The sequence below is a fragment of the Rutilus rutilus genome (assembly GCF_951802725.1).
Source record: "Rutilus rutilus genome assembly, chromosome: 6".
NCBI lineage: Eukaryota > Metazoa > Chordata > Actinopteri > Cypriniformes > Leuciscidae > Rutilus > Rutilus rutilus.
In genome coordinates this window covers 1,298,649-1,318,648 of record NC_140214.1, presented here as the reverse complement: position 1 = coordinate 1,318,648, position 20,000 = coordinate 1,298,649, and the positions used below count along the sequence as shown (strand labels likewise).

Sequence of the window (20,000 nt, the reverse complement as noted above, 5' to 3'; positions counted from 1 at the left end):
TTATGAGCATTGAGAATAGCTGGATGGCTGAAACGTCTGCTCTTGCTCTATTAAAATAATTGATTCTTTTTGTTGAAGACTTTGTCTAGTTTTTTCAGAGTGCGAACCATCTACAGTCTCTTCTACATTTTATTGGTTTTCACGCACCTGGACTTACAACTAGCCTTCATCTGAGCGCAACAATATTTCCTTGTCTATATAATATGTTACCATAGTTTTTACTGTGCACTAAAAAACTAATTGTGTAGAAACAATTTTCATCCCAAAATTGCTAAAAAATGTCATGACTATAAAGTCAAGTTCATCGGCTTGCATGTTTGTAGCAAGTTGAGCATTTTGCTAACATTAATTAGCATGTTACTAGCATTTCTTACCAAATTGCTAACATGTTGCTAGCATGTTTTAGCACTTTGCCAGTATGCTACCATGTTTTAACGTTGTTAGTATGTTTTAGCATGTTGGTCAAATGTTTTAGCATGATGGTAACATGAATTAGCACTTTGCTAGCATGATTAAACATGTTGTTAACATCTTTTAGCAGATTTGCTAGAATGATGTAGCATGTTGCTAGTATGTTTCACCATTTTGCTATCATTATCTAGCATGTTGCTAATGTGTTTTAACACTTTTCTAGCATTTAACACATTGTTAGTATGTTTCAAAATGTTGTTAGCATGAATTGACATGTTTCTAACATGATTTAACCTGTTGCTAACATGTTTTAACCCATTGCTAGGATTAATTAACATGTTGTTAGCATGAGTTAACATGAAAGTAACATGAATTTGCATGTTTCAGGATGTTGCTAGCATGAATTAGCACATTGCTCACATGATTTAGCATACGGCTAACATGTTTTATCTTTTTGCTAGCATGTTTTAACACATTGCTAACATGAATTAGCATGTTAATAACATGAGTTAACATGTTGATAACATGTTTTACCATGTTGTTAATATTAATTAGTATGTTGTTAATGTGTTTTAGCACATTTGCTATTATGAATTGGCATTTTGCTAGCATGTTTTAGCCATTACTATCATGATTAAGCATGTTTGTTACCATGAATTAGAATGTTGCTAGCATGTTTTAGCACATGTTGCCATTATCATTAAAAAAGTTGCTAGCATTTTTTATCATGTTGTTAGCATAAAGTCACATGTTGCTAGCACGTTTTAACATATAGTTAGCATGATTTAACATACTGCTAGCATGAATTAGCATTTTGTTAACATGTTCTAGCACAATGCTATCATGATTAAGCATGTTTTGCTAGCATGAATTAGCATGTTTCAACATGTTGCTATTATGATTAAACGTGTTGTTAGCATTATTTAACCTGTTGAAAGCATGTCTTAACACGTTTGCTAGCATGAATTAGCATGTTGCTAGCATGTTTAACACATGTTGCTATTATGATTTAACATGTTGCTAGCATTTTTTATCATCATGTTAGCATGAATTAGCATGTTTGTTAGCATGTTAACACGTTGCTTTTCTGATTAAGCATGTTGCTAGCATGAATTAGGATACTGCTAACATGTTTTAACATATTGTTAACGTGAATTAGCATGTTACTAGCAGGAATTAGCATGTTGCTAGCATTAATTAGCATGTTGCTAACATGTTTAACAAGTTGCTATCACGATTAAGCATATTGCTAGCATGAATTAATATGTTGCTAGTATACATTAACACATTGCTATTATGATTAAGCATGTTGCTAACATGTTTTAGCACTTTGCTAACATGAAGCTTTGTCAAGCCATCAATTACACAGGAACAGTGAGCGACACTGAATTAAACATGACATTTTGAAGTAGAAAACTGAAATAGGATTTTTTTTTTTTTGGCAAAATGCACTTCAATAATCTTGGAGTTTTATTTACGACTTTGAAAAAAATAATGTTTTTACAGTGTAGCAACTGGTAGATGACATCAACAATCAGATGATGTATGTGAAAGGACCGGGGATCCAACAGATTACACAACAACACTGAATATAATTAAGGCTGTTATATAAGTGTTCTGCTGAAAAACTGAATAGAGACTTTGTTTTATTGAACATAAATGCATCTACAGCGCAAACAAAGCGCATTTGGACAAAAATAGCAATAATTAAAGCTAACATTTGTGGTAAAGATGCCCGTTCTGAGTGTGTTTGTGGAAGATGTTGATAGTTAATGCGATTCTCCACACCTGTGAGACTTCATACGTCACGCATTGAGATTTCACTGAGACTTCAATCCATAAAGAAAGTCACATTAGTGCATAGAAAATCCTAAAAATATCATGCTAACAAGTTGCTATACTTGCTATATTTCATATCTAATGGAATGAGTTTAAACGGGTGGATGCGGAGAAGCGTTTGACAGACAGACAGTCTTCCTTTCAAACGCCCTCATTTAGCGTTTCTTTCCACTCATTGTTGGTTAAAAGTCTCTCCCATGTAATATAATCTCCTGATTAATCAGATAAACTGGAGTCAATGAGCTTCTCCCTGCAGAGTGAAAAGTAAACCAGTACCGCAGAAAAACAAGTGAGCTGAATTTAAAAGTGCATATTTGTATTTCAAGCCTATAGCAGTCAATGCACACGCGCTGATATGAGTATTGTGTTGATAAAATCTGAACAAAATTCCCAACAATTTAATCTCAATCTTTTCCACTGTTTTTTACCCTCTCCTTTCTTCAGAACATCTTTGGAGCAGATTTTCTCTTGTCTCTTCATTTAAATCCTTAAAATCCCCCTGTAGTCAATAATTGTATCCCTTAAAACTCATCTTTGATCACCAAAATGACATATTTAAAAAAAAATTTTCCTTGCAAACAATTCTTGACTGTAACTCGACACCCTTGCCTCATTTAGTATGCGCGATTCTATGAATATGCAAATGAGCCCCGCCTCCACTCACTCACTCAGCTCAGAGATCCACTGATTGCCGATCACACGTTGATCTGATTGGTTACAAGGTAGTTTGTGACGTCAGAAACACCAGCGATTTCAAAGCGTGTTTTTGAGACTGTCTTTGGTTCACTGCAGTTTTAAGGAGAAAACACTCAGTAATGGTGTCGACTTATGAAGTTACACATGGTTTGTCTTAAAGCACATTAAAAACACCACATAGACACATAAACAACATTATATGTCCAAAAGGGGACTTTAAAAACACAAAAGCGTCTGCCAAATGCATAAATGTAAATGAGCATCATTTGTTTCTTCTCTAGATGACGTCGGCCACGCCCACTTCTTCTCATGGCCCCGCCCCTCAGAAGGTCTGCCACTCCCAGACTCAGACAGACGTTCTGAAGCCTCTGCTCGGAGGGGTGGGGCCTGGGAGTCAGGTGACACGCAGGAGGCGGGTCTTATCCAAGGATGGGCGGAGCAACGTGCGAGTCGAGCATGTGAGGGGGCGTGGCGCTCTTTACCTGCGTGACCCCTGGACGACCTTTGTGGACATGCAGTGGAGGTACAAACTTATGCTGTTCAGCGCCACGTTTGTGGGCACCTGGTTCGCCTTCGGACTGCTGTGGTACTTGCTGGCTTTGGTGCACGGAGACCTGCTGGGTAAGAGTTTGTTATACAATTAAAAGGGGTGGTTGATTATGATTTGACTTTTCTAACTGTAGTTAGTGTGTAATGTTGCTGTTTGAGCATAAACAACATCTGCAAAGTTACAACGCTCAACGTTCAAAGCAAAGGGAGATATTTGCTTTTAAAGAAATTGTTTTTTAAGGACTACAACAAACGGCTGGTAGAGACTACACGAGCTTCCTCCCGGGTTAGTGACATCACAAACCCTAAAATTAACATAAACTCCTCCCCCGGAACACGATTTATAGATCAAATCATTGGTTACCCGTAAGCCCGCCCTCTGTTCGTTGATTGGCCGGCTGTTTTGAGGCCGGAGGAAAACTAAAAGACAGGTCGATATCTCAGACTGAGTACAGAAGCGAACTGAAATTGAGCGGAAGTACGAAGTCTGACGTAGTCAGGCTAGCATGTTGCTAGCATGTTTTAACACATTGCTTTTCTGATTAAGCATGTTGCTAGCATGAATTAGGATACTGCTAACATGTTTCAACATATTGTTAACATGAATTAGCATTTTACTAGCATGAATTAGCATGTTGCTAGCATGAATTAGCATGCTGCTAACATGTTTAACAAGTTGCTATCACGATTAATCATATTGCTAGCATGATTAAGCATTTTGCTAACATGTTTTAGCACTTTGCTAACATGAAGCTTTGTCAAGCCATCAATTACACAGGAACAGTGAGCGAACACTGAATTAAACATGAAATTTTGAAGTAGAAGTTTTATTTACGACTTTGAAAAATGTACATAAACTCCGCCCCCGGAACACGATTTATAGATTATCAAGACAGAATATGCTAATCAGTGACTAGAAGATAACTACACATCAGCTTCATAAATTCATCAACTAACCATTCAGAAATGTCCTGTTGCTTCATGTTGTCACTTCTTCTCGAGTCTCTCCATCATTGTCTGACTCCGGTTTGAACATAAAAGACTAAAAGTTTTTGAAATGTTCAGTGTGTGTGTGTGTGTGTGCGAGGTAATCGAAACTGCTAACACACACACACACACACACACACACACACACACACACACACACACACACACACACACACACACACACACACACAGGAGCTGTTAAAGCTCTGCCCTCTATGCAGGGAGCAGCAGCTCATTTGCATTTAAAGATAAAAATATATAAAAATATATTATAAATATTAAATTTATATATATATATATATATATATATATATATATATATATATACAGTGAGGAAAATAAGTATTTGAACACCCTGCTATTTTGCAAGTTCTCCCATAGAAATCATGGAGGGGTCTGAAATTGTCATCGTAGGTGCATGTCCACTGTGAGAGACATAATCTAAAACAAAAATCCAGAAATCACAATGTATGATTTTTTAACTATTTATATGTATGATACAGCTGCAAATAAGTATTTGAACACCTGAGAAAATCAATGTCAATATTTGGTACAGTAGCCTTTGTTTGCAATTACAGAGGTCAAACGTTTCCTGTAGTTTTTCACCAGGTTTGCACACACTGCAGGAGGGATTTTGGCCCACTCCTCCACACAGATCTTCTCTAGATCAGTCAGGTTTCTGGGCTGTCGCTGAGAAACACGGAGTTTGAGCTCCCTCCAAAGATTCTCTATTGGGTTTAGGTCTGGAGACTGGCTAGGCCACGCCAGAACCTTGATATGCTTCTTACAGAGCCACTCCTTGGTTATCCTGGCTGTGTGCTTCGGGTCATTGTCATGTTGGAAGACCCAGCCTCGACCCATCTTCAATGCTCTAACTGAGGGAAGGAGGTCTTAGGATCATTGAGACCCCACGAGGTGAGATCTTGCATGGAGCCCCAGTCCGAGGGAGATTGACAGTCATGTTTAGCTTCTTCCATTTTCTAATGATTGCTCCAACAGTGGACCTTTTTTCACCAAGCTGCTTGGCAATTTCCCCGTAGCCCTTTCCAGCCTTGTGGAGGTGTACAATTTTGTCTCTAGTGTCTTTGGACAGCTCTTTGGTCTTGGCCATGTTAGTAGTTGGATTCTTACTGATTGTATGGGGTGGACAGGTGTCTTTATGCAGCTAACGACCTCAAACAGGTGCATCTAATTTAGGATAATAAATGGAGTGGAGGTGGACATTATAAAGGCAAACTAACAGGTCTTTAAGGGTCAGAATTCTAGCTGATAGACAGATGTTCAAATACTTATTTGCATCTGTATCATACAAATAAATAGTTAAAAAATCATATATTGTGATTTCTGGATTTTTTTTTTTTAGATTATGTCTCTCACAGTGGACATGCACCTACGATGACAATTTCAGACCCCTCCATGATTTCCAAGTGGGAGAACTTGCAAAATAGCAGGGTGTTCAAATACTTATTTTCCTCACTGTATATATATATATATATATATACACACACACACACACACACATATATATATATATATAAATATCTGTGGGGTATTTTGAGCTAAAACTTCACACACACACTCTGGGGACATCAGAGACTTATTTTACATCTTGTGAAAAGGGCATTATATACTGTAGGAGCCCATTAAATGCATAACAAACTAACAAGTAAACACACAAATTAAAATAATTACATTGATCCAAGTTTAATTACATTGAAATTTTACATTACATTACATTTTAATTACAATAATTACATTGATTCATGGAGGTTTTAAAGTCAGAAGAAAGCCTAAAGTGTTCCGGCATACACATATAATAAAACCTTAAATTGAACACAGTACTCAACCGGCAACCAGTGAAGTGAAGCCAGAACTTTTTCTAGTTCCAGTAAGAAGCCTGGCAGTGTTGTTTTGTTGTAGGCGGGATAAAGAGGACTGAGCCACACCAATGAGTTACAGTAATCCAGCCTAGAGGAAACAAAAGCATGATTCACCGTCTCAAAATCCTTCACTGATAAAAACTCAATCTGAGATGATAAAAGCCATCATCATCCTTTAACATTTGTTTATCAAATTGTAGGCCGTTATCAAAAATCACATCACAATTTCTAGCATGAGCATGAAAATTCAGAGATAAAGGACCCAGATTTGAATTGTTTTAGATTGAGTTAGCTGCATCTTACCTCCGAAAGACATTCCAACAAAAAGTGCATGCCATAATTCCCCCCATGTTTCAAAGGGAGGTAAAACTGGGTTTCATCCACATGAAAATGATAAGGATCTGCTTCCCTATCATTGGGAATGATATGCCAACGAAACATCTAACTTAAAGGGAGCAAATAAAATGAAAACAAAAGCGGGCCCAAAACTGATCCCTGAGGTACACCACAAGTTAATGGTACTATAGAGTAAGAAAAATCCCCAAACTCCACCCGAAAATGTTCTAACAGAAGAAAAGATTTAAACCCATGTAAATGCATTCATGCCACCTCTGAGCAACATTAAACAGTCTGTGTACATACAACACATTTACACTTCAGAAGCGCTTCTGTGCCACCTTTACCTGGCATACACATAAATATTGAACTCGCTCACTCACACACTCACTCATTCATTCACACACTCTCACTCACACACACACACACACACACACACACACACACACACACACACACACACAGGTTAGCATGACTTATAAGGACAGTTTCTTCGAACCAGAAAAAAAAGGTGGTTTAGGGGGTCTATGACTTCCTTTTATGCTAGAGCTTTCAAATAAAAATGGAAATGCTTTTAAAAATCATGGCTTCAAAACTCAAACTCTATTATTTATTTACACCTTATAAAACAAGACACATGGTACCCTGATTTTTTTTTTGTCCTAGAAGACAAAAACCAGGATTATGAGGACAAATGGATTACAAGGACTATGTGATGTCACAATGACATCACAGTTCATTAACATATACAAAGAAACATGACTACACGCTGCACTGCAAAGACAGATGGGTTTACTGGGACTATGACGTGTCTTTGACTTGCAAGTTAACAATCACTGCACAAAAACAAAGCCAGAAAGGTTTGTTTGTAGCTTTAAGGTTATTTATACTCACCTAAAGGATTATTAGGAACAGCATACTAATACTGTGTTTGACCCCCTTTCGCCTTCAGAACTGCCTTAATTCTACGTGGCATTGATTCAACAAGGTGCTGAAAGCATTCTTTAGAAATGTTGGCCCATATTGATAGGATAGCATCTTGCAGTTGATGGAGATTTGTGGGATGCACATCCAGGGCACGAAGCTCCCGTTCCACCACATCCCAAAGATGCTCTATTGGGTTGAGATCTGGTGACTGTGGGGGCCATTTTAGTACAGTGAACTCATTGTCATGTTCAAGAAACCAATTTGAAATGATTCGAGCTTTGTGACATGGTGCATTATCCTGCTGGAAGTAGCCATCAGAGGATGGGTACATGGTGGTCATAAAGGGATGGACATGGTCAGAAACAATGCTCAGGTAGGCCGTGGCATTTAAACGATGCCCAGTTGGCACTAAGGGGCCTAAAGTGTGCCAAGAAAACATCCCCCACACCATTACACCACCACCACCAGCCTGCACAGTGGTAACAAGGCATGATGGATCCATGTTCTCATTCTGTTTACGCCAAATTCTGACTCTACCATCTGAATGTCTCAACAGAAATCGAGACTCATCAGACCAGGCAACATTTTTCCAGTCTTCAACTGTCCAATTTTGGTGAGCTCCTGCAATTTGTAGTGGAGATGAGTGGTACCCGGTGGGGTCTTCTGCTGTTGTAGCCCATCCGCCTCAAGGTTGTGTGTGTTGTGGCTTCACAAATGCTTTGCTGCATACCTCGGTTGTAACGAGTGGTTATTTCAGTCAAACTTGCTCTTCTATCAGCTTGAATCAGTCGGCCCATTCTCCTCTGACCTCTAGCATCAACAAGGCATTTTCGCCCACAGGACTGCCGCATACTGGATGTTTTTCCCTTTTCACACCATTCTTTGTAAACCCTAGAAATGGTTGTGCGTGAAAATCCCAGTAACTGAGCAGATTGTGAAATACTCAGACTGGCCCGTCTGGCACCAACAACCATGCCACGCTCAAAATTGCTTAAATCACCTTTCTTTCCCATTCTGACATTCAGTTTGGAGTTCAGGAGATTGTCTTGACCAGGACCACACCCCTAAATGCATTGAAGCAACTGCCATGTGATTGGTTGATTAGATAATTGCATTGAGAAATTGAACAGGTGTTCCTAATAATCCTTTAGGTGAGTGTATATGATACATGTTAAAAAATTTTTTTTTTTTTTTATATATATATATATTTATATATTCTGGGTTCAGTCCTTTTTGTTGGGTTGTTTTTACTATGCTGACTAGGTTTTGGGTCACTCACTGCAGAGTTAGCAGCTGGGTTACTTTCACTGATAGTAGTAATAGTGCACCCCCTCACAAACATATCCAGCTAATGGGTCACATAACCCAACACTGGACTGCCAAACCAAATAAAAGAGGCCTCCTGTCCTGAGACTGTCCCTATCAAATCTTTACAGAAAGAAAACTGAAGAAACACAAGTAAGAGAATGCAGTGCACCCATATCAATATCACCAAGTGTAGTGTCATAATGAATGCCTTTAATCAGCTGCCACTGCCACACTTGCTGTGTGGGAATCTTTGTTGATTACACTGGGATTCATGTAGAGTGATCATACCATGTTTGACTGAAAGTGAAGCCATATAATGTCAGAAAGAGGAGATGACAAGGTACAGCTGCTTTTTCTGACACTTTGCAAACACGAATATTAACACAGAGCAGCGGTGTCCCAACTCGTGTCCTGCAGAGTTCAGCTCCAGCTCGCCTCAACACTCCTGCCTGGAGGACTCTAGTATACCTTGATTCGCTGATTTAGCTGTGTTTAATAGGGGTTGGAGCTGAACTCTGCAGGACAGTGGCCCTCCAGGACACACTTTAGACACCCATGGCTTTTTAGACTTTTCATTTATATATATATATATAATATTGGCAGCAATAACACTACAAACCTTTGCATTCTACCTGTTAAGTTTGTCGTAATATTAAGTTGTATGATGCGCTATAGAAATAAAGATGACTTGAGATGAATTTTCACATCCTATGGGTCTAACCAACTTTCCAACCAAGCTGTTCCCACAAATTCTACATAGGATTTAATGGGTAACTGTATTTTCCAGACTACCAGATACAGTATAATTTGTTTTCTGTAAATCAAGATTAACCATATCCATCTACCAGGTTTTCAACAACTTGAAACATCCTTGCTGGTAATAAAGAAACAATACCTCCCCTTCATTAAAGAGGCCTCTGAGGGGTGGCAACTAAGCAGTTGAGCAAGTAAAAAGTAAAAAAACACAAGTTTTAACCATGTTACTGTTTTGTATTTAATATTTTGAGGTGCTATAAAACAATGTGAACAGCAATATCTCGCCAACAATGCAGATACTACAGTTAAAGGGATAGTTCACCCAAAAATTTACTCACTCTCAAGTTGTTCCAAACCTGTACGAGTTTCTTTCTTCTGCTGAACACAAAAGAAGATTGAAGAGTGAAGAATGTTGGAAACTAGACAGTTGACGGTAGCCATTGACCTCCATAGTAGGAAAAAAATAATAATATGGAGGTCAATGGCTACCGTCGACTGTTTGACTACCAACATTCTTCACTCTTCAATCTTCTTTTGTGTTCAGAAGAAGAAAAAAAAACTCATACAGGTTTGGAACAACTTGAGAGTGAGTAAATCATGACAGAATTTTCATTTTTGGGTGAACTAACCCTTCGAAACTAATAATAATAATAATAATAATAATTTATTGTCAACGAGATTACATCACAGCATTAATCGACAGTGCAATGTCATGGAGAGATCAACAATAGCATATTTTGTAAACAGGGCACAGCGACAAAAAACAAACAAGAAAAACAAATTTATGAGGCAAAGAATCATTAGAAACCAGGAACAATGTGTATAATGGTGTGTGCTGCAGCGATGCAAAGTCCAGTTCACAGTTATTGCATTGGTGGAAAACGACAACAAAACAACAACAAATGAGAAATCAGCTTCACTGAATACAGAAACTGGAACATCGCATTGGAAACCAGTCACATCAAGTGTAAATAACCCATAAGACAGCAAGGAGGCAACATTTAAACATAATAAAATAAGCTAAAAAATGTAAAAGCTTATGGCTGCATTTCATGAACAGCACTCATGCACTTTCATACCGACTTCTCCTTTTGGCTGTTATACCTCTGTTTCTCACCAAATGTTTTGTACTGACCGGTTTTGTAGCACATGCTCTTCAGCAGATTTGCATTGAAGACACTCAGATGTTGTGGCCAAATGTCCTTTGGCTGTGTGGATTTTAAAATGCCACATCACAGCAGAAACTTCTGCTTTTGACCATATTCTTTTCTTCCCACGATGCTCAACACTTTCAGCCACTAAAAACAAGAACGATAAAAACAAGAAAACATTGCAATGTGAAATGTTTAATATAAAAAAAATCAGTTACAAGATACAAACATTTACAATTTAGTTCACAAAATGCATGTAACTTTGATAATACATGCATTTCTATGACATTTTATGAACAAAAATAGACTAGAATCAACATGAATTGTTTTTGCCTCAACAGAGCCGAGTCTGAAAGTTCAACGTTGTTTAAGTGACGGTATGCCATAGACAGTAACATAAATGGACACAGCGACCCCATAGACTTCAACGGAGAAAAGTAAAGTCAATTAGAAGCACTCTCTTCCTGACGGCTGACCGTACTGCAGACTCACACTGAGCAGTTAAACGAATGTAATGTTCATACTTATTTAAATAAAAAAAAGATTAAATTATTGTTGTAAACATGGCTGCAGAGGATGCTTATTGGCTATTTTCACTCCCTAATATCTATTTTGTCACTCATTTTGCTTTTGAATTAATATTAAGACATTATGAATGATAATAACTAAAGTTAACTTTATCTATACACCTCAGTTAAGCTCAGTGCTCCGTCATCCCACAGTGCTGCCAAACACTTTCTGTAGAACTTAGTGTGAACTTAGTCTGGAGCCCTGGCATACAAAATTCAGTTCTTTCTTGTGTTTTCGTGCTGGAACAGACAGACACGCTCAGCGAGTATCCTCGTAAACTGCTGCTTAAACAAAAAAATGTTGGTCGGTATTGAAATCACGATTATTTCACATGACTTTGGGAACGTGTTGCATTTATTAAAAAGACACGGTAACACTTTACAACAATGTTAATTAGTTAACATACATGAACTAACAACGAGAAATACATTTGTTACAGTATTTATTAATCTTTTTTAATGTTAGTTAATAAAAATCCAGCTGTTCATTGTTTGTTCATGTTAGTTTACAGTGCATTAACTAATGTTAACAAATACAACCTTTCATTTTAATAACATATAAGTAAATGTTGAAATTAATATTAACTAAGATTAGTAAATGCTGTAGAAGTATTGTTCATTATTAGTTAATCTTAAAGGAGAACTCCGGTCAATTTTAACATTGAGCTCATTTTTTTGTACATTTGGAGTGCTGTCAGTACAGAGAACAACGACAAAAATCTGTGTTGCCTACACCGTGTTATCCTCGTTTTAAAATTTGCACCCTGTTGACTTCAATGGGGCAAGTTTTAAACCTGCTTTTAGCCTCTTAACATCCTTGATGTGTCATTACAAGTGCACAGGTCATGTGAGTGATTCCTTCTGAGTGAACGCGGGTGAATCTGACTGCAGTAGATGTGAAAGATATTAATAAAAAATGATGTTTATTCAGCCAGCGCACATACCTGTATTTACATCCTGTTTTCCTGTTACATCCTGGTACTAAACCTATGCGCGTGAACTCGACAATCGACTACTGTGGACTTCGACCGAAAACAGGATGTAAACACAGGTATTTGCGCTGGCTGAATAAACATCATTTTTATTCATATCTTTCACATCTACTGCAGTCAGATTCACCCGCGTTCACTCAGAAGGAATCACTCACATGACCTGTGCACTTGTAATGACACATCAAGGATGTTAAGAGGCTAAAAGCAGGTTTAAAACTTGCCCCATTGAAGTCAACAGGGTGCAAATTTTAAAAAGAGGATAAAACGGTGTAGGCAACACCGATTTTTGTCGTTGTTCTCTGTATTGACAGCACTCCAAATGTACAAAAAAATGAGCTCAATGTTAAAATTGACCGGAGTTCTCCTTTAACAAAGGTAATTAACTAATGCTAATTAATGAACCTTATTGTAAAGTGTTACCAAAGACACCTTTCAACAATTCATCGAAATTTGAACATTGATTGTACTTTTTGAACTATTAAAATAAATAATATATAACAGATAATACTTCAATGAGTATTTTAATCATTCCCGCAGGTCCACCACTTATAAATTCCCCCACAAACATTGATTTACTTTAGCATATAGATTGTATGAGTAGCCTAAATGAATCCACACAGATTATAAAATCAAATCAATAATTTTAAAACTTTCTCCAAGACGCAATTTCACAAACCGCGCGAGTGTTCAGCGGCGCCGCGTCTTCTCTCTCTCCGTCTCTCTAAATGCGCTGGACAAGGCAAGCGTCGAAACTACACTCTCGCGTTTAGGAGTCGGGAGTGACATGACGGAATCGGGCCAGCATTGCATCGTAACTAAAGTTTATCATTTTCACTTCTTTTTAAGTTTAATCAGTTTTACATTCAAGCTGAGAGAGTTTATGGCATCGGGAGGGGCGGATGTGCGCGTGCGCGTGTCTTTCAGAACACAAGACAAAATTACAGCGTTCTTTCAAAACAGAACATGGCAAAATAATCGATTATACTATTTTGGTGATCGTTGGGAGCAAAAATCGAAATCGAAATTCAATTAATTGCACAGCCCTACTACAATGTCCTAGTAAACCGTTCCGTCCTCACGATGCAGTGTGTTTTCAGGGTCACACAGTGCTTGGCTCTCAAGTCTCTATATCAACTTTACACTTTGCAGATGTATAATAAGCACACTTAACTATAATGAACATACTTTAATATAAAAAATCCACCTGGAATAAATGTTAATGTCTCTTACAAAACTACACAATACCTGTTCTGCACTTGCTTCTGCCACACAGGGTGTTGTGTCTGCAACGTCTGTATTTCATCTGTAAAGGAGAGAATGAAAATAAATACCGTTTCATGAAATCATTATCCAGAAGTTACAATATTTTTATATTAATTTGAATAGAAATATTTGTAGTGGGTGCACTGCTTTTGAACACTTTCCCAGTGGCATGCTGTGTTTTAATGCGCGGATTGCTTGGCGCATGACAATTCTGCTTTGAATTGTGTATTAAATAGCAGAACTCGTGTTCTGAGGAAATATTTTAGCACAAATAATGATCAATGATGATGAGCACTCGACTGATGGCTAAAGCATCATAAACGGTATAACAAAAGACACTGAAAGACTAGCTCTGTGAATGAACGGTCCAGTGGCCGGTTTGAATAGGTCTGATGACACTAGGGCTTTGCAATTAATCATATTTTGATCGAGCTAAAATGATTATTGTGCTGCTGCTGCATTCTGTCCAGCGCACTTTCATTTCCTTCACAGTGATGCACTTTCGTTCCTCCCTAAGCTAATAACTAACACACTAGTAAACGTACTTGGTTACTTACGTAACCTCGGTTCCCTTAGAGATAAGGGAACGAGTACTGCGTTGCAAACGCTGTGGGAAAACTCCTTTTCTCGAGAATATTGAAGCCTTTATTTTAAAACGCATTGCTGCAGCATAAGCGAGAGCATCAAGCTCGCGCGAGCTAGCTGATAGGCTGTGCTGCAGGCAACTGCACGAACCAATGGCGAGAGAGCAGAGGCGCGCGAACCAATCAGAGAGCTTGGCGCCCTGCCATACTCGAGCGCGCCAAATAGGGCGTGGCAGGAGAGTATAAATACAGAGAAATCTCGCCATAAAACAGGTCTAATCGACTGAACGAAAATACCTGATGTTCGAGAATAGCACGGCAGGGCAACGCAGTACTCGTTCCCTTATCTCTAAGGGAACCGAGGTTACGTAAGTAACCAAGTACGTTCCCTTACGAGAACGTTCTCTCGTACTGCGTTGCAAACGCTGTGGGAACACTTTTTAAAACGCCGTGCTAAGTCTCGTGACTACTCTAATCCAGGGATCCCGGGATAGAAAGAGTAGCCAGAATACCACAGACCAGAACATCGGGCCTAAAGATATATAGCGTGTACATAGACTAGGGCAAAAAGGCCAGCCTATGTAAAGTTCCCTTACAACTTAGAGAACTAACCTGGATCCAGAGAGCCAGGGTTAGATGGAGAGAACTCGTGCTTGTAAAGCCGGGATCTCTAAGTTATAAAATCTTGCAAATGTGGACGGAGCTGACCAGCCTGCCGCCGCACAAATGTCTTCAATAGGGACACCACTAGTCCAAGCCCACGAGGAGGCGATGCCTCTCGTAGAGTGAGCCCTGACACCTATGGGGCAGGAGAGGCCCAGTGAGGTGTATGCAAGAGCAATAGCATCAACTATCCATCTGGATAGCGTGAGTTTCGTGACCGGCAACCCCTTGGTTCGGCCCCCGAAACAGACAAAGAGCTGTTCAGACTGTCTAAATGAGGCTGAACGCTCCAAGTAAATTCTCAACGCTCTAACAGGGCAGAGCGTGTGAGCATCACTGTCTTCCCCCGAAGCTGGGAGAGCTGACAGCGAAATTACCTGTGCTCTGAACGGAGTAGAGAGCACTTTAGGCACATAACCGTGTCTTGGCTTTAAAAGGACTTTAGAGTCGTTAGGGCCAAACTCAAGACAGGAAGCGCTTATGGAAAGCGCGTGTAAGTCCCCTACTCTTTTGACTGACGCCAGTGCCAGTAAAAGAGCGGTTTTCAGGGAAAGGGATTTTAGGTCCGTTGACCTTAAAGGTTCAAAGGGAGGTCCCTTCAGGGCCCGTAGAACCAGTGAAAGATCCCAGGCCGGCACTGAGGGCGGCCGAGGCGGGTTGAGCCTCCTAGCTCCTTTAAGGAAGCGAACAATAAGGTCGCATTTTCCCAAAGAAGAGCCAGCCACCAGAACGTGAAAAGCCGCGATGGCTGCCACGTATACTTTGAGTGTTGACGGGGAACGTCCCGCGTCCAGCATCTCTTGGAGAAAGGAAAGAACCATTGGCACTTCACAAGTGTACGGGTCGAGGTTTCGAGCCTGACACCAGCTGGAAAACACTGACCATTTAAGGTGGTAGAGACGTCTAGTAGACGGAGCTCTAGCCTCCAGAATAGTATTCAGGACGCCCTCTGGGAGGTCCTGGGGTAGCCGTTGAGTGGCCAAGCATGAAGGGCCCACAAGTCGGGACGGGGGTGCCAGATCCTTCTGTTCGCTTGAGCCAATAAGTCGCTCCTCAGAGGAATTGGCCAAGGGTCTGAAACAGACAGCTGCATCAACTCTGGGAACCAAGATCGGGACCGCCAGAGAGGAGCTATCAGGAGGGTCGCACACCCCGTGTTCCTGATCCGTTCGATGACCTGAGGTAACATCGAGACCGGAGGAAACGCGTAAAGGGGACGATTGGGCCAGTCGTGGGCCAGCGCGTCCCTTTTCTTCGAAAAGAAGATTGGGCAGTGACAGTTGTCTTCTGAGGCGAAGAGGTCTACCTCTGCCTGCCCGAAGACTTCCCATAATAGGAGAACTGTCTGGGGGTGGAGTGACCATTCCTCTGGGGGAACGTTGCCCCGAGAGAGCATGTCTGCTCCTATATTCAACGTGCCCGGCACGTGAGCTGCTCTGAGCGAGCGCAGATTGGTCTGAGCCCATAGTAGCAGCTGAGTCGCTATGGCGAACAGATTGCGGGATCTGAGGCCGCCCTGGCGATTTATGTAGGACACCACCGACATGTTGTCCGTCCGGACCAAGACATGGTGTCCTGCCAGGTGTGGAAGGAAGGTTTTTAGGGCTAGAAAAACTGCTCTCATCTCGAGGCAGTTTATGTGTAGGCGTTTCTCCGAGCTCGACCAGAGGCCGGAGGCAGGCCTGCCCTCGTACAGGGCTCCCCAACCTGAGTTGGAGGCGTCTGTCGAAATGACCCTCCTTTCTGAGACCACTCCCATGCTTACGCCCTGCTGATACCAGCTGGCGTTCATCCAGGGGGCCAGTGCTAGGATGCAATGCTGGTCCACCCTGATATTCAAGATACCTGAACGCCAAGCGTGAGGGGGCACCCGAGGTGCTAGCCACAGCTGAAGAGGACGCATGCGCAGTAGGCCTAGTTGGAGTACTGAAGCTGCCGAAGACATAAGGCCCAAAATCCTCTGATACGTTCGAAGGGGTACATAAGCGCCCTTCGTGAACGACGCGGCGAGCCGCTGGATCGAGAGAGCACGGGTTGATGTGGGCCATGCTCTCATAAGTACGGAGTCTAGAACTGTTCCCAGGAACGTGATACGTTGACTGGGCGACAGAATACTCTTGGAGAAGTTCACTCTGAGCCCCAGGCATTCCAGATGACTGAGAAGCCAGGCTTTGTGAGTATTGGACTCCGCCTCTGACTGAGTCAAAATGAGCCAGTCGTCGAGGTAGTTCAGGATGCGCATTCCCCGCTGTCTTAGGGGGGAGAGAGCCGCATCCATGCATTTCGTGAACGTACGAGGTGCCAGTGCCAGTCCAAAAGGTAGAACTGTGTACTGGTATGTCTGCCCCTCGAAGGCGAATCTCAAGAATGGCCTGTGGTGGGGGTTCACTTGTATGTGAAAGTACGCGTCTTTTAGATCCACTGAGAAGAACCAATCGCCTGGGCGAATTTGCGCCAGGATGTGTTTGGTTGTAAGCATTCTGAACGGCCGTGTCATGAGGGCTTTGTTCAGATGTCTGAGATCTAAAATGGGTCTTAAGCCGCCGTCCTTCTTCGGAACGAGGAAGTAACGGCTGTAAAACCCTGACTCGCTTAGTGCGGCGGGAACTCTCTCGATAGCCCCCTTTGCCAGCAGACCCTGTACTTCGGTGCGGAGGACGTGGGACAATGTGCTCCTTACCGAAGTTTGAATAACAGCTCGAAAGCGTGGTGGTCTGCGGGAGAACTGAAGCGAGTAACCGCGCTTTATAATGTTCATTACCCACTCTGAGACTCCGGGTATGGCCTGCCACGCCATAGCCCGATGAACCAGAGGTATAATCATGTCTGAAGACTGAGCGCCTGGAGACGGGGGCTCGACTAGACATGAAAGTGAAATTTTGCTCGATTTGTGCTTTTTGTGGGTCGCTGTTAAAACAGCGTTTGTGTGCAGAGGTGCATGAAGAATAACAGGCCCTATTTCTGCATTTAAAACCACTCCAGCCGCCTGAGCTGAAGAGGGGGCTGTGAGAAGCGTTCGAGCGATCTTCGGGGCTGGTCCGGCCGCGGCGGGACATGAACCCCTCTTCCTGTCGGTTAGGACGGCTTCTTAGGCTCGTGGTCGAGCGTGAGCTTCGGCCTGGGCCCCTGGCGCTTGGGGAACGGGTACCGTTTCGCCGGCTTTAGGTGCTGACCGGTTTCAGCCGCTGGGCGGGGCTGGTGAACCTGAGGCACTGACTTTTCTGGCCGCGGCGCGCTCTTGGGGCGCCGTGAAGCCGAGCTGGAGCGTTTGGGGAGAAAGTGCTTCATAGCACTTGAAGCCTTCTGTGCTTCAGTGAAACGCTCCGCGAAGCCGTTAACAGATGGGCCGAAGAGACCAGATGTGGAGATCGGAGAATCCAAGAAGGCGGTTCTATCTGCGTCCTTGATCTCCGTCAAGTTGAGCCACAGGTGGCGCTCAAGCACAATCAAACTGGCCATACTGCGGCCGAGGGCTTGTGCGGTGGTCTTCGTGGCCCGAAGCGCCAAATCTGAAGCACTACGGAGGTCTTTCAGGGTGTCCGGGAAAGGGCCTGACTCATCCATGGAGCGGAGGAGCTTTGCTTGGAACGCCTGAAGTGTAGCCATGGCGTGAATCCCCGAAGCAGCTTGGCCAGCGGCGGTATAGGCGCGGGCGGCCAAAGCTGAGGTAGCCCTGCAAGGCTTAGAAGGCAGCGCCATTTTGGACCTCCAACTGCCTGCAGTGGGAGGGCACAAATGAACGGCGACCGCTTCCTCGATGGGGGGAAGAGACACGTAGCCCTTCTCTTCAGCGCCGTCGACAGAGGAGAGAGTATGAGAAGCTGAAGAGCGCGTTCGCGCTGAAAAGGGCGCGCGCCAGCTTTTAGTGAGCTCCTCGTGAACCTCCGGCAGAAAGGGGGCGGCGCGCTGACGGGGGGCCTGTTGGCGGCCCGGCAGGTACCACTCGTCGAGGCGGCCTCTCGTAGGTTCAGCTGGGGAAAGCCAGTTGAGTCCTAGTTCGTCGACAGCGCGAGACATGACACGGAAAAGTTCGGCGTCAATGCTCGCACGTGCGTCAGGACGATCACACAGAGAGGAGGGGGTGGGGTCCGCAGAGCCCGACCATTCCTCGCTCTCAGATGCCGCCACAGAAACTGCGTCATCATCCTCCGCGGATCCGCCAAAGGAAACGAGTCCCACCGCTTCGAGAGAGGGGCGTTGATCGCTCCTCGCGAACAGAACCGGAGATGGGGGGGAGGGCGAAGCACGCGGGGAGAGACCCGGCGTGAGCTCTTCAACCTCACCGCTTTCAGGGATCCTCTGATCTCGTCGCTTCTTCCTACGGGGCTCGTGGGGCGCCGAAGACGGAAGTGAAGCGGGTTCACCCTCTGAAGTAGCGAGGGTGAAACGTGACCGGAGAACCGCCATGGTCATGCTGTCACAGTGTGGACAGCCGCCTTTAGTGAGCGCTGACTCGGTGTGCTCAGGACCGAGGCAGACAGCACACAGTGTGTGTCTATCAGACACGTGCAGGGAAACCCCGCAGGAATCACAAACGGGCATTTGAATCAACGCCGTTTGCGCGCTGTGAAAACAGCGATATGCTCTTTTGTGAGATAGCAAAAAAGGATACTCGTCGGATGCCACAGGGAAACGCTCAGCCGGCGATGCAATGAAGATCTGCCAAGACGCGAAGCTGTTCCGCTGAAGGGCTTTTCCACGACGAGCGGCTTCTCTCTGGAGATTTCAGCGAAGAGGTGAGTCTCGAAGCTGAAGGAGATTAGATCTGTTTTATGGCGAGATTTCTCTGTATTTATACTCTCCTGCCACGCCCTATTTGGCGCGCTCGAGTATGGCAGGGCGCCAAGCTCTCTGATTGGTTCGCGCGCCTCTGCTCTCTCGCCATTGGTTCGTGCAGTTGCCTGCAGCACAGCCTATCAGCTAGCTCGCGCGAGCTTGATGCTCTCGCTTATGCTGCAGCAATGCGTTTTAAAATAAAGGCTTCAATATTCTCGAGAAAAGGAGTTTTCCCACAGCGTTTGCAACGCAGTACGAGAGAACGTTCTCGTAAGGGAACCCTTCCGTCCTCACGATGCAGTGTGTTTTCAGG

General features: G+C 42.9%; 1 protein-coding gene across 1 annotated transcript in view; it reads left to right on the top strand.

Annotated features, from left to right (window-relative positions):
- Positions 1-20,000, top strand: part of kcnj10b (potassium inwardly rectifying channel subfamily J member 10b) — a 36,862-nt gene that overhangs the window by 3,528 nt on the left and 13,334 nt on the right. The window contains exon 2 of the mRNA XM_084410539.1: positions 3,228-3,567. Within this exon, the coding sequence (XP_084266665.1) occupies positions 3,228-3,567 (340 nt within the window). The remainder of the gene's footprint in view (positions 1-3,227; positions 3,568-20,000) is intronic.